Source organism: Pterocles gutturalis, unplaced genomic scaffold, assembly GCF_000699245.1.
Source record: "Pterocles gutturalis isolate BGI_N339 unplaced genomic scaffold, ASM69924v1 scaffold6836, whole genome shotgun sequence".
Classification (NCBI taxonomy): domain Eukaryota; kingdom Metazoa; phylum Chordata; class Aves; order Pterocliformes; family Pteroclidae; genus Pterocles; species Pterocles gutturalis.
In genome coordinates, this window is record NW_010097709.1 from 58,871 (window position 1) to 73,080 (window position 14,210).

General features: G+C 37.9%; 1 protein-coding gene across 1 annotated transcript in view; it reads left to right on the forward strand.

Moving 5' to 3' along the window:
- TMEM131 (transmembrane protein 131) overlaps positions 1-13,656 on the forward strand; it is a gene marked incomplete at its 3' end in the record, with an annotated part of 69,978 nt that extends 56,322 nt beyond the window's left edge. The window contains exons 26-32 of the mRNA XM_010084399.1: positions 485-627; positions 1,712-1,898; positions 3,557-3,742; positions 7,185-7,343; positions 7,924-8,519; positions 12,162-12,337; positions 13,529-13,656. Coding sequence (XP_010082701.1) covers positions 485-627; positions 1,712-1,898; positions 3,557-3,742; positions 7,185-7,343; positions 7,924-8,519; positions 12,162-12,337; positions 13,529-13,656 — 1,575 coding nt within the window. The remainder of the gene's footprint in view (positions 1-484; positions 628-1,711; positions 1,899-3,556; positions 3,743-7,184; positions 7,344-7,923; positions 8,520-12,161; positions 12,338-13,528) is intronic.
- Between the last annotated feature and the right edge of the window lie 554 nt (positions 13,657-14,210).

The window sequence follows — 14,210 nt, forward strand, 5'->3', positions numbered from 1 at the left end:
GAGTTTTTCTAATTTTTTTTATTTATATATAAGGTCAAATATAAATATATAATCCATTGTTATACTGGGAGACTTGAATTCTTAAATATGTACTACACTATCTTGAAAGTAGGGATTACAGATTCCATTTGCAACATCAAGCTGCAATGCAAGCTCAATCTTTCTGCTAAAGAGCTCTGAATAACTATTTCAGTTTTGTATCGGGTATGATACATTAATATGATGATGAAATATAAACTTTAACTAGCACCTCACTGGAGTTTTTATTTGTAAGCTGTGTTGTGATTTCTCAGGTTTTCATCTTGCAAATACCATGTTTGAGACCCCCAGTATTTACTTCCATATTGTGGGGAATTATTTGTGGAACTGTTTATATTTCTGTCATCCAGATTTGGGATAGAACTTCATAGTCTGTAGAGAAGCTTGCAGAAGCAATAGACTGCATAATCCTTTAAAGAATGTTTCCCCCTTTTTTTGTACACAGAAATAATTTGACTGTAATAGATGCCATAATGGTACAAGGCCAAGGAACGACTGAGAGCTTGAAGGTTGCAGGCAAACCTCCTGGTCTAGGAAGTTCTTTACGCTTTAAAATCACAGAAGCATTATTAAAAGACTGCTCAGAAAGTGAGTATATTTTACATGCACAAGTTGAAATGTGTGGAAATATTTTTTCCTTTGTTCTAGTGCCCCAGAAATTTAATTCCTTTATGTACATTAAAATTGCTTCTTCATTCTGGCAGAAAATTAAATATTATACCTTTTTCATTTTAATGTGAAAATTAGGAAAGATAATCAAAAGCTCTTTACCCACTAAATTCAAGACAGAGGACATGACAATCCTAGTACATCTACTAGGAAAATCTGTAATTCCTAAATTTAAGTCAAATTGGATCACAGATGCAACTTTCTGTTTTGAGGTTTGCTTTTTTTTTTTTTTTTTCCCTCACACCTTCAGAATCAGTATACACATAGACACCATGCAAAAAGACAGGGTATGTTCCTCAATGAAAATTAAATCCCAGACACATTCTGTTCTGGGGTCTGAGGTTTTCTGTTCTATGGCCCAGACTTGCTTCTGGGAGGAGAGCTAAGAGTACCTGTATTACCAAAGGAACTAGTAAAAGAGGTTTAGCTTTATCTGGTATTAAAATCTGTTTTATTACTTTGCAGATTTACAGACATATTTGTAAGGCGTCATGTTAATTATTATCTGAGATTATTCTGCTTTTTTTGAGGGATTAAGAAACTTCAAGTAAAGCTTAGTTTTTTTTAATGTTGTGGTTTAGGGAATTTTTTTTGCTAGTAAGGTGTGTAGCTCAGGCATGGTTTTTATTTTTAAGACACACAAAAAAATTCTAATTCTCCTCATTCTGGGACTTTTCACAGGATACCACAATACTAAGCATTATATTAAAGAATGTCACAGTTTAGATTATTTTTTGTGAGGCAGCAGTGATATCAGAGGTTTGGGAGTTGGTGTTTTTTCCCTGATGAGTTAGAGGGCTGGGAAACTGTACAAGTGCCCTGCCTTGGCAGTGATTAGAATCTGGCTGCGGAGATCTGTTCCTGCAGGTTACGTGAAGATTTCCATGGGCCTCACTAGTCACCTTTCCTGCTACGACAGAACTTTCTTCTGCCATAGAATATGAATATAGTGAAGGATATCTGTTTGGCACAACACTAATTACCTTCTGCTCTTTGTTTCTAGAAATGAAATACAAAGAACCGAATTTCACACTGAGAAGAACGTTTAAAGTGGAAAATACAGGACAGCTGCAGATTTATGTGAAAACTATGGAAATCAGTGGCTATACATGTGAAGGATATGGATTTAAAGTAGTTAACTGTCAAGAGTTTGCACTAGGTGCCAATGCCTCTAAAGACATTGTCATATTGTAAGTGTTTTTTCTTACATCTAAATGGAGTCTTACATTAGGAATTCAATATACCTAATTCTGTTTCAGAGGAAAACTCTTGGTTAAATTCTGAGGTTTTTTACTGAATCTTTGAGTGTTCAGGGTTTTTTTTAATACAACTTAAACGATTAAGTTTTTCTCTCTCCTTGCAAACACTATCTGATTTTTAAATAAAAGTTTCAGTATTACTTTTGTTATTATCTGTTAAGTATAACTAACTGAGTTAGAATGGTGTTACTATATAGTTTTTTTCTACATTTCCTTCATTTGGGTTGTGAATGAACATCAGATCTAGATTTACGTATGATTTTGGTGCATTGCAGTGTGTAGAAAAAAAGCCTTTAGTCTAAGGGTTATTATCATAATGCACAGTATTTTAGTCTTGAATATTTTGTCTGTTGCCTTATTGATAATGGTGGTTTAATTCTGACAATTTTTATTGTAAAAATTATCTCCACCAAAACCTAATCTTTTAACACTTCTTGGATTTAAATTTAACTATTCAGAATATGGTATCTAAAAAGTTCAGAAGATGCTTCTGTTCCGCAAGAGGACGTGCGAGATATTGCAGGCAGTGAAACTTCAGTAGCATTTCTGCAACAATCTTAGTTTGTGGGGAGACAGGAACATGGTGGTGGTCTTTGAAAAGGCATGCAGTTGTGACTTAAAGGTGAAGTGTTTAAAAACTTTATAGCTCATATAATGGTTGATTCCATTGCTTACTTATAGCTGCTGTTAATTTTTTACTGCATTCATAGCTTTCTTTTAACAGAAACTAAAAAGACGGCTGGGACAGAGTTTATTTTCTTCTGAGTAGCTGGTGCAGTGCTGTTTTGGATTTAGTATAAGAATAATGTTGAGAAGATACTGATGTTTTAGTTGTTGCTAAGTAGTGCTTATCCCAAGTCAAGGATTTTTCAGTTTCCCGTGCTCTGCAAGTGAGCAGGTACATAAGCTGGGAGGGAGCATGGCCAGGACAGCTGATGCAAAGGGGCCAAAAAACATCATGCTCAGTATATAAGCTGAGGGAGTTGCCTGAGGGATGCAATTGCTGCTTGGGAACTGGCTGGGCATCAGTCAGGCGGTGGTGAGCCATTGCATCACTTGTTTTTCTGGGGTTTTGCTTTTGTTGTTTTCCTTTTCATTACAATTCAATAGTATTAGTATTTTATTTTATTTCCATCATTAATCTGTAATCTGTTCTTATCTTAACCCACAAGTATTTCTTAACCTTTTTCCTCTGATTGTCTCCCCCACTCCTCACTGGGGAGGAGTGAACAAGCCGCTGCGTCGTGCTTACTTGACAGCTAGATATGACAAGTGATTATAATATATCTTCATATGGTGTGTCAGATATGTTGAGCATAGGTGGTTATGCACTTGGTCAAACACATCTTCAATACTTCAGGTATTTGAAAGATACTCATAACTATTTTTAGGGTAATTGCGTGGATGATTATTAGTCAGACTACTAGGGTTCTTTGTTATAAGTGCTTGACTGGGCTGCCAGGCATGGCAGTAATTGGTGAAGTTTGGGTTTTTTCTTTCTATTATTTTAATTTATGAATGATATAAATTACCTCAAACTTTCATGCTGTTTATATGAAAAGTTCAAACATGCTTTACTTTGTTTTCAGGTTTACACCTGATTTCACTGCTTCCAGAGTCATACGTGAATTAAAATTCATCACTGCAGGAGGCTCTGAATTCATATTTGTCTTGAATGCATCCCTTCCATATCACATGTTAGCAACATGTGCAGAAGCACTACCCAGGCCCAACTGGGAATTGGCACTATACATAATCATCTCAGGAATAATGAGGTAGTGTGTATATGTTTGTTCTTATCAGTGTATGTGCATGAACTACCACTGCTTGAATACAGGTTACAGAGAAGTGTGTGTATATATATATATATAGTACATGCTATAAATTGTGTAAAAGAAAATAGTGTGAGGAGGCCAAATTGCTAAACGCTTCTGTAGATTGTGAACAGTTTAAGGCTGAGGAGTACTGACTTTCTGCTCAAAATGAGGACAAAATAATACACTTCTTGCTTAGGCCTATTTGCTTAAGTGAGATACACACTCCTCTAACCCTGGTAATGTGTAGGGTTTTGATAAATAATTAAGCCAAACTTGAATCCAATTAGGTATTAAAGCACGGCTAACCATGAGTTCCCGTAGAAATTTAAGCATCTTTCTGGAGTATTGTGCTTTAGAGAGATATGAGGCAGTGACTGTAATGAGCTTAGCAGATGCCTTGGATGAATTTAACTTTGCTGCCACTTATATGTAACAGACAACTGGTGATACTAATAATGGGATTTCTGAGAACCTGAAGGGCATTGTTGGCAACACTGCACACTCAGAGGTTTGCAGTAGCATATTAATGCACTTTTTTCTCAGAAAACAGTCTTGTGTTAGCTATGACTGGTTGAAATGTGAGTTGAAAATTCCACTGTGTTTTCATAGTCTAACCTCTCCTTATCTTTATTTATTTGAAATCTGAGGTTATAAACAATGTGTCCTGGCTCACCTCTTGATGAGACACTTTCCCCACTGCCTTTATCCAGAGAAAACCCTAGCATAGAAACTTATAACTTGTTACTTATCAGTAACAACAAATGCTGGTTTCCTTTTTCATTAGTGTTAAGCTTCTGTCTTAGTGTGAGATGGATTGCTGCTGTAGATGCCCGTGACAAAAAAGTGGTCTTTCTGTGTGTTGCAAATCCAAAGTGTTATTGCAGATATGTAATATTCCTGCATTTTTTTTTCATATTAAGGTATTAGCTCTTCTGTTTTGCTGTACTATATTACATAAATGTTTGGTTAGGCTGCCTTTCCTTCTAGGGCTTGATAAGAGAAATAGAGAAGATAAAGTTGCAGCCAGCTTCATTTTCTTTTTGACTCTTCATCACTTCCCTAAGTAATGCAGTGTTACTTAGGAAACCACATTTTCCAAAGTAACAGGAAAATTTCTGTTACTTGGGAAATGTTTTCCTAACACTGCTTACTTAGGAAAATGCTAAGTACTTAAGTGGTTGACTTCTGTATATTTGTTAAAAATTTATAAGCTTAGTTTCTCTGTAGTTTATTGGCAGTGAATAATGCTTGTCAGCTCATAAGTGTAGTTTGCATGGATAATTTTAAATGTACTGTATTTATTAATTAGACTTTACAAAAGAATCCAGAATACTAATCCTTTCCGTCACTATGTCTTTTTCCTACAAGTACAAAACATCCTTCTTAGCAGCAAACTACAGAACAGTCCTAAAGTGACCATTTCATAATATTCCAAGGATCCTGTGCACAGCCAGCCTCCAACTACTACTACTGCCATCATGTAGGGGTTTGCTGGTTGCCACTAAAACAATACTTCCATATTGCTGCAAAGCTGTCCTGAATTTCTAGGAATGAACAACTCTAGGAGTTTGTCTAGTTCATGTTTTTAATATGATAAGGTGGTGTTTATTGTTGCCTTCCCTGAATCATTGTGGGTTTGGATTGTTACCATATTTGTGGCTCCAAATTTTGAAGTCCAACTTGATAGGGTATGTACAAACACAACAAAGGAGCTGGTACTTGTTGTGAAGAACTTGCCAACTAGGCATGTGTGCTCCAGGATAAAACCATGAGGGGAAAGAGGGATGTACCAAGCTCATTCTTGGGTGTCTAGACCATGTACTCCCCACTGTGTGGTGTTCCTCACAGTAATTTGTTTTGTAATTTAAATGAGATGAACACTTTAGGTTAGTTATATTTTATTTAATAACATTTTTTTAAAATAGCAAAAAACCCAAACTACCACTGCTCCCACCACCACCACCCCAGAACCAGAAAGTGCAGTTGAAAAGACCACAAAACAAGATTTGTTTTATTTCAAAGCTGGTATTCATTTAGCAAAACACCAAAGTTGCCTTATGTAGAGGGAGTAGAGTCCTTACCCAGAGAGTGGCAAAGGAGGAGAAGCCCTCAAGGTGACCTTTTGCTCCAGATCCTCCATAGAACCTCTGTGGAGCCCAGCATTGATACTGTGAGGGGAGTGCTGTGGGGCTGAGGGGGAAGTGTGCCCTCACCAGCCCACGAAAGCCCTGTGCACTCTATCCCAAGTCCTGTGTAGCGCCATGGTGGTTGATAGAGATGTCATGTTCCTGTTGGTATCAGTCTTGTGAAACTTTTAAATAGCACCATGGATTACAAAGAACAAATGAAAGAGATTATACCTTATTCCTTACATCCCAAAGGTAATTCAATTTTTGATGGCATGGCACCCAAGGCAAGCATTACTCTTTTGAGTAAGCTTGGCTGAAAAATTCCCCTATTTCTTTAACTTTTCTGTTGCTTCTTAACATCTTGGATGAAAATTATCTTTCCTACCTTCTGCCGTTCTATGCATCTAGAATCCCTGCTACTCCCTGGGGCAGGGGAAAAAAGCCCTGCTAACCAGCTATCAACAGCTGACTTGGTCTCCAGAGTTGTTTGTATTTTTGGTGATAGTTAAATCTTAACAGATGATATCCAGACTAGATTCTTTAATCTAAAATTATGCAAGAGGTATCTCATCCTTTTGTGTGAATTGATGCTGGTTTTCATACATTTGGCTTAGAAAAACTGGCAGTCGAAACGGGGGAGAACAGAAACTGAAGTTGCTAATTTAAAATTCTTTTCTCATAAACTTTCTAGGGCAATAGGCAAGACAAGCTTTAGTCGTCATCATTATGTCTCCTCCCCCCAAAACTCCCACCTGTTAGAAGATGAAATCGACAGCAGTATGATGAAGGTCTCTGCAGTGGTTTTATTGCTTCGTTCAAAAAATTTAGTTCACTGCAGTGTGTTATATAAGTGGGAGAACTCCTAAACACAGTATTGCAGCAGATGCAGTTAGTTGTAAAACTCCTTGAAATCATGCTCTTAAATTTTCCCTCTCTGGGTAGCAGTGTAGTTCACTGCAGAGGGTCTCTGCTTTTAAAATGGAATTGCACCAACCAGCTGTGAGAGCTGCTGACCATTTGGATGCCATTTTATTTGTATCTCTCGGCAACTGCATTTCAGACTTGCATCTAGCTTCTGTTCTCACTGTCAGTGATGTGTATATCATGCTAGACTTGTGGATTTTATCTTTCTATCAGACCAAGTTGTGGTTTGGATGAAATTTTCAGCTTTTCATTACAAGATACAGTTTTTGTCTTGTGTGATTAGATTCATTAACCTTAAAATGCTCAAAACTAAGAAATACTTAGAGAAATGCCTCTCTTCTCTGCAGTGTACTCTTTCTCTTGGTAATTGGAACAGCCTATCTAGAAGCTCAAGGAATTTGGGAGCCATTTAGGAGACGCTTATCCTTTGAGGCCTCAAACCCTCCCTTTGATATGGGAAGGCCACTTGATCTCAGGAGAATAGTTGGAATTTCACCTGATGGAAAGTAAGTATATGTTCGGGGCTTTTGTGGGATGTTTCCCTCTTTTTAATTTTTTAATTCGTAAGGCCAGTAAGAAGGTGATACTGCTCTTTAGAACAGGTGAATGAAATAAAGACCCTCCCAGTTACTTATAAAAAGATGGCTTGGATAAAACGATGGATTTTGTGATTGTGACGAATATTCATCTTTTGGAAAAAAAGAAAGGAAGAAAAAAACCCAAGCAAACCCAAACCCTGTCAAGTTTCCTGTTAATGTTCTTGAAAGGTATAGACTGCAGAAAAATTGCAGGACAGAAGTTCCTACCTTTGGTGTCTTAAGTTAAAAAAAATATCATCTCCTTTCAGTGTTCCCTCCAATATACACATTGACTGTCATTTTACTGTGTTTATGTTCATATCTACAGCAAGGAATTGAAGAGGAAATGGTAAAGCCTACTGACTTGTCAAACAAGTTCTAGGCATTTTTGTTGGTTATACGCCATGAACAGTGTAGTTCCAGGTTTCTTCTGCACATAGTGATTCTTTTTTCACGTGGAAGAATGGAAATGTTGTAGGGTATATTTAAACACTTGTTGTTCTTCCAGCTTGAATGCACTTGGATCAGATTCTAATCATAGTTCATCCAGAGGGATCTATGGACCAGGCAGTTCAACTTCACGATCCAGTGCAGGGAATCATAAACAATGCAATGCAACAGCACACCTTCACAGCAATAGAAATGCACCTGATGTTGAAAACATCAAATCCAAAACCAGTTCAAGCATACCTAATCGGACTTCAGCACAAGCAGCTTCTGTGCAGTCTGTGAACAGAGCAGGTGCCTTTACCTTGGATTCAGGTGCCACAGCTCAGACTCATGCCGCAGGCAAAAGAGCTAAGGGGACAAGGCAGAACCAACAGCCGATGCAGCAGCAGGCACCAGCTTTGGCAGAGCAGCCCCTCCAGCAACCCCCAGCATCCGGGCCCCAGCAGCAAGACCAACAGACTGAAAGTGCTTTGCCACAGCTACCGCTCCTCAGCCCAACCCATGGCGAATGTGCCAGCAGCAGAAGGCACAGCTCGGAGGATTCAGATCTCACTGGGCTCATAGAAGCTATGGAAAAAGACTTTGACCACCCAGAATCCCCTTCCCCAGATGTGTTTACAGAGCAGCCCCCATCTCCACTAGCAAAAAACAAAGGTAATACAATTCTGCTTTTTTTAACAGGGTGATTCATTATGTAAGCCACAGGACAAGATTTAATCAACTATAAAGGTCATGTTTTCATAGCGTGGAAAGTGATAGCTTCTCAGCTGTTCCCTTCCCTGCTGTATGGGCCTGGGTCTTGAACACTTCCTTTGTTTTATGGCAGTGAAGTTCTCTGTGCAATGCTAGGTTGTGATTCTTCCTGCAGACATTTTTGGAACATTTTGATGAAAGCAAGTGTGAATATTTAGATATCTGACCCTCTGAATAAGAAACATGCTTTTGGCTGCTACTCCGTGGCCTCTGGGTTAGCATCCATCCCTCCCACCTGCATAATTTCTGCTTGGGGCAGGGGGTTGAAAAGAGGAAAAGGAAGTTGTCCTAGTGTGTTACAAAAACTGAGATGGGGATAAAGGGCGGGGGAGGGTGGGAAGAGAGAGATTTGTAAACCCCTGTAATATCATTTGGGAATGGAATTCTTCATGCCCAGGCTTGCAGCTGTAGAAGACACTCGATGTCAGGGGTCAGCAAATTAATATATGGCACCTGTGTTTATAAGTTACATTCATCTTTGCATGAGGTTAGAGTTGAGTTTGAATTGTTTATGCATCTTTTTGATTGTATAATGCTTAAAATAATTTACTGGATTTCATACATTAGATACATTCAGAATTTTAAAATTATATGTCAGTTATTTGTTAAATTAGAACATGCTTTTTGTATTAGCTATTTCAGTTGTGTCCCAGAGTTATGTGGTTATAAATTTGATCTTAATGTGTTTATTTCTATGTGATTTTTCACTTTTTTTTCTAACACCACCATTGTACATAAACAGTACTGATAACTGCATTGCTTATTAAAGTTAAGAAAATGAATGGTGGAAAGGCATATAAACCCTGAAGCATCTGTATGATCACCCACCACCAAAGAGGAAAGCTTCACTCTGTTAAGTAAAACTGAGCAGAATGTTCTTAAGGAGTTCAGAGTGGATGTGATATTTCATCTGGACTTTCAAAATGGAGACTCTGAAGTGATAAGAGGTTTTGGAATCCTGATGAACTATGCTACTTTATTTCTGAGCTTTTTTGGTTTTAGTTTAGACAAGGGGATGCGATTGGGGGGAATTAATCTTAAGAGAATTCTGACCAGTTTTGTCAGTTATTTGTTTACTCATAAAGGCTAAATAGTACTCTAGAAAATGACACGGCTGTAGATAGGTTTCATAGGCACTGTCTACATTAGCAAACATCACAGTATTGGAGGTCCGGCAAGCAAAATGGCTGGTAGTGACGGCACAATGTCCTCCTGGGTGTGTCTGGGGGGATTTACGGTGGACCGATTCAGTCCATGTACTGAATGCCTGAAAGGGCTGGGAGAGCTTTTGGAGTGCATTTTCTGTTTGTAGTTCAACCTAGAAAGAAGCCAGCTCTTGCACTCCAATCTTGCTGTACGATGCAGGTGCTACACAGCATGTGGGGACCCCTGAGTTTGGTTTCAGAAGCATATTCCAGATGCAAATAATGTGGTGTACCTATGTTAACATTTTTGTATCTATAGTAATTTCTATCAGTCTGTGTATTGGGAGCTTGTCTTAGGAAATAGCTGCAGTCCAGATAGTTTTCTTGACCTCTTCATTGTTTCAGATCAATAGATCAGATTTATGCATGTAGATGTCTTTTGTTGACAAGCTTTATAAAAAAGAGAAATTGTCTGTAATCTGTAACTTGACTCGCAAAAGCTCAGTGCATCAAATAAAACCTGCCCATTTCCATTTGCCCTCTTTGAAAATGTAAATCCATAGGGGAAGTTCAGTTATCTGTCTGGATCTACATACACACACTGTTATTTGTCTTTAGATAAATAGCTAGAGCTAGTCACAAACATTTGCAGAAGCAGCAGCTTCTGGACTAAAACTGACAGGCATGATATCCTGTGCAGATTCCCGTCTTTATAGTCTTCTGTTTCAGTTTCCTCATACTTGGGTCCTAGCAGACTGTGGCAGAGACTACATTAGACTTTTGTTAAACAGCTGCTTTATGTTATATTATAACATTTTACATAGATTTTTCTAATGATGAACATGAAACTGTTTAGCAATCCTGAATGTAGACTAAATTTTAAAGCAAATCTTAGAATGAGGCCTTCTGAGACAAAACCAGAATACCCCCAAGAAAATTTCCATACAAAGATCTACTCGTATTTACGCTTTTATTTGCACGCACACTAAAAAGAATATTTTATCTCCACTATTTTTATTGTTCTTGATACTGAAAACATTGATCTTAAGTCTGGAAAAAAAAAGAGTTGGGAGGCACTGCCCTTTGACATGTATCTGGTATTTGCCAAAATATTGAACGCAAATTTCTATTCAGGTACAAGCTTTCCCATAGGAACATTTTGCCAACTGAAATATGACAGCTATCATTGTGCTTCCAGACTCAGTTCTGACTTGAGCTTGTACAAATCCCAGTAGGGGCTGATCCTCTTACTTACAGCGCAGGTTCATTGAGTCTTTACGCGAGTGAACTATTACGTCCGCCCTGGAAGCTGCAGGCAGGCACTGTGTGACTCAGAAATGAGAATGCTCAGTTGGAAGGGCAATGTCGAAGAAAGATCTTATTGGTAAAGGCATCTATTACATCTAATGAAAGACATAAGAATATTGTGAATGCACTCATCCTGTAAGAGAATAACAAGACATGATGGTAACATAATGATGACTCCAGACATGTGCATGGAGTTTCTCTGTATTGCTTTTTTTGATAACTTTTTTACTCCGCAGGAGCCTAATCCTGCCTATTGCGCAAGCCTTGATTTTGAAGGCTTTTAAACCTCTAAATTTTGACCTTATACTATGCTACATTTCAGTTAGCATGTAGGAATTGCATGAAAAACATAATCAATTGTTCAAGTAGCATTATTTGTTTATATGTGGATTGCTTCAAGAAGAGTGATTAACCATCCCCTGGAGTAACTCATTGTTTTCCCTACTTTGAGACGCAGTAACACTTTAACACATCAAGCCAAACTATTTTACATTCAGCTGAGTCATACTTCTTAGAATAGTACGCTCTGAAAGAATAAAATATGTCAAGGAGAGAAAGAATACTTGGGTTTGAGATTTCACCTTTTGGGGGTTTGGTTTTTTACATCTTTGTTAGACACTCTTAGTGATTTTTCTCATCCACTCCAGTCTTATTGTAAGTTGTGTTTTGTTTTGTTTTGTTTTTAACTGACAAGCATGCTAATAATTTCTGTTCTTCATTTGTTCAGATGATAAAGCTTGTACCATCTTCTGAAGTTCATGTTTAAATCTAGTCTGGTCAAATTGGATTCTGAGGTGTTTAAAAGGAATGCCAGGAACAGAGCAGAGAAGAATTATAGGTAGCCAGGTGCCCACCATCTACAGAAAGACAATGGAGGTAGGGCTCAGGAGCATAAATATGGAGATCAGGGTTCTTCAGGTTTGATGCTATTGCTCAAGTTTGGGGTGAAGTGGCTGTAAGTGGTTAGCATATCGTAAGAGATGATGAACATCAGAGGCTTAGTCATGTGGGTTAGCCTCTAAAAGGAAGTGAACTCTAGCCTATCTCAGAGTACTGCTGCTGAGAATCTGAAGCATCCTTATTTCCCTAGGGAAAGGGAAAACACTTCAGCGCAAGGCTAAGCCACAGAAGAAGCGGGAAGAAAAGGACAGAAGAGGAAAGGGAAAGCAACAGGAGGATGAACTGAAGGATTCTTTGGCAGATGATGACAGCTCTTCAACCACAACTGAAACCTCCAACCCAGATACAGAACCACTTCTCAAAGAGGTACAGCATGGCTCATAAAAGGAGGCTCCGGTGTAGCTAGTGCGGCACCTGTTAGAGCAGGAACACAATCTCCTCCCCCCACCTGATGCCGAGCTTTCATATACTATTACACCTAACAAAGGAAGAATGTTAATTAAAAAACATCTTTCCCAATCCTTGCCTTCACTTCTCCATAGAATTTGCTCCTCTATGATTGTGAGCATCCTTGAATAAGCCACTAGTTGTCATTAGCATTGTGGTCAGTTGTCTCTCTGCACGCTTCTAGCCTATTCTGTTTGCAGAATAAAACACCAAAGTATGGACACTAATTTTACTTGATTATTAAGGTGTATGCTAAAACCATGCATTTCATCAGTTACAAAGGGTCAGTTCACTGGTGGTAACTTGTCAGCAGGTAGTTAAATTAATTACCTTTGACAATACCACTACCTTTATTTTACTCATTTGGCTTATGTTCTTCTAGGTAATAAACTAAAGCTCTAACAATTTGTGTAGTGGTCAGATTGTCATAAATATTTTGTCCTAAATCTTGTGCAAACAAAGCAAAGGTAATGGCAAAGAGAAGAAAACCAAGCCTACATTTTAACATCTTAAATTTGAACTTTGGAAAAGATAGGGATTCTAGCTGGAGGAAAAAAGAAAATAAATCCATGTAATGTAATTTAGAAGTTACAGTTTAGTAAGTTTTCACTTGAAAGTCACCTTTGATTTTTCTGGATGGCTATTTGACAGCATACCTGTATTCAGAAAGTCTTACAAGTGTGGTTTAAAAAAAAGTAATAAATTAAATGGTGAAGTGGCTCATATTCTTTGCTCTGTTGAAGAGTCTCTTTAAGACGACCTGGACTGCATACTACAGATGCAGTACAGGTCTCAGTAGAGAGCCAGCATCTTTTTAAGTAGACTCTGAGGCCATGGCCCAAGGAGCTCTGTATTTGCAAACATCAGATCTGCTTGAAACACATTAATTTGCTAGATATTTTTATTTTACTTCTACAAATAGGAAAAAATAGCTACCACATTTTATAGGTATACTCATTAAGTGGTAAAAATATACCTTCTCTGCTGCAAAAATGCTCATGTTTTCAAACAGCATTCTCTCCTTAGCCCTATTTATACTATGTATGATGTGATGCAAGAGGGACTTTACTTTTTACTAACATTACCATGTTATTATAATGTCTTTTATAGGAACCTGAAAAACAAAAGGGAAAAGTTATACCAGAAAAACCTGAAAATGAAATAGTGCAAGTAAAACAGAAAACAAAAAAATTGCTAACAAATAACAAGAAAGAAATCCCTGTAGATGTGAAAACCAGGTAAGCATAACAAAGGTTTTTTACTAGAGAAGGCATTGTGTTTGAAGGGAAGATAGACTGAAAAAATCTAGATATTCGACTGTTGTGGCTTCCAGTCTGGCTAATGCCAACAGCAGATACTTTAAACACCTTCTCTTCCTTCCTGATATTGGGGAATGTCCAAAGCTTGTAAATAATAATTTATTTAATGGGAATACAGTGCACAAATGACAACTAAATCCAGAGAAGAAAATCAGGTTAAGCAATGTGAAGCTTTTTGTAACAGGCACCGCATACAAAAAATAGGGTTAGTGTTTCCACAAGAGCTTCCAGTGGCAGCACAGTAAGCCACCGCTAACATTAGTGCCTTTAGTTGCCCTTGGTGACATTACAGCCGTGCAATTTCCTTTTTTGTATCATAGAGTAAGATTAGAGTCTTGGATGTGTTATTAAAGGAGGCTGCTGCCAATCCCTTTTCCTTACTGGCAGGTGATTGATTGCAGATGATAGGGGAAAAATGAAGAACCTTAGTCTTACTATATCTGGTATGTTAGAATCATAGAATCATTAAGGTT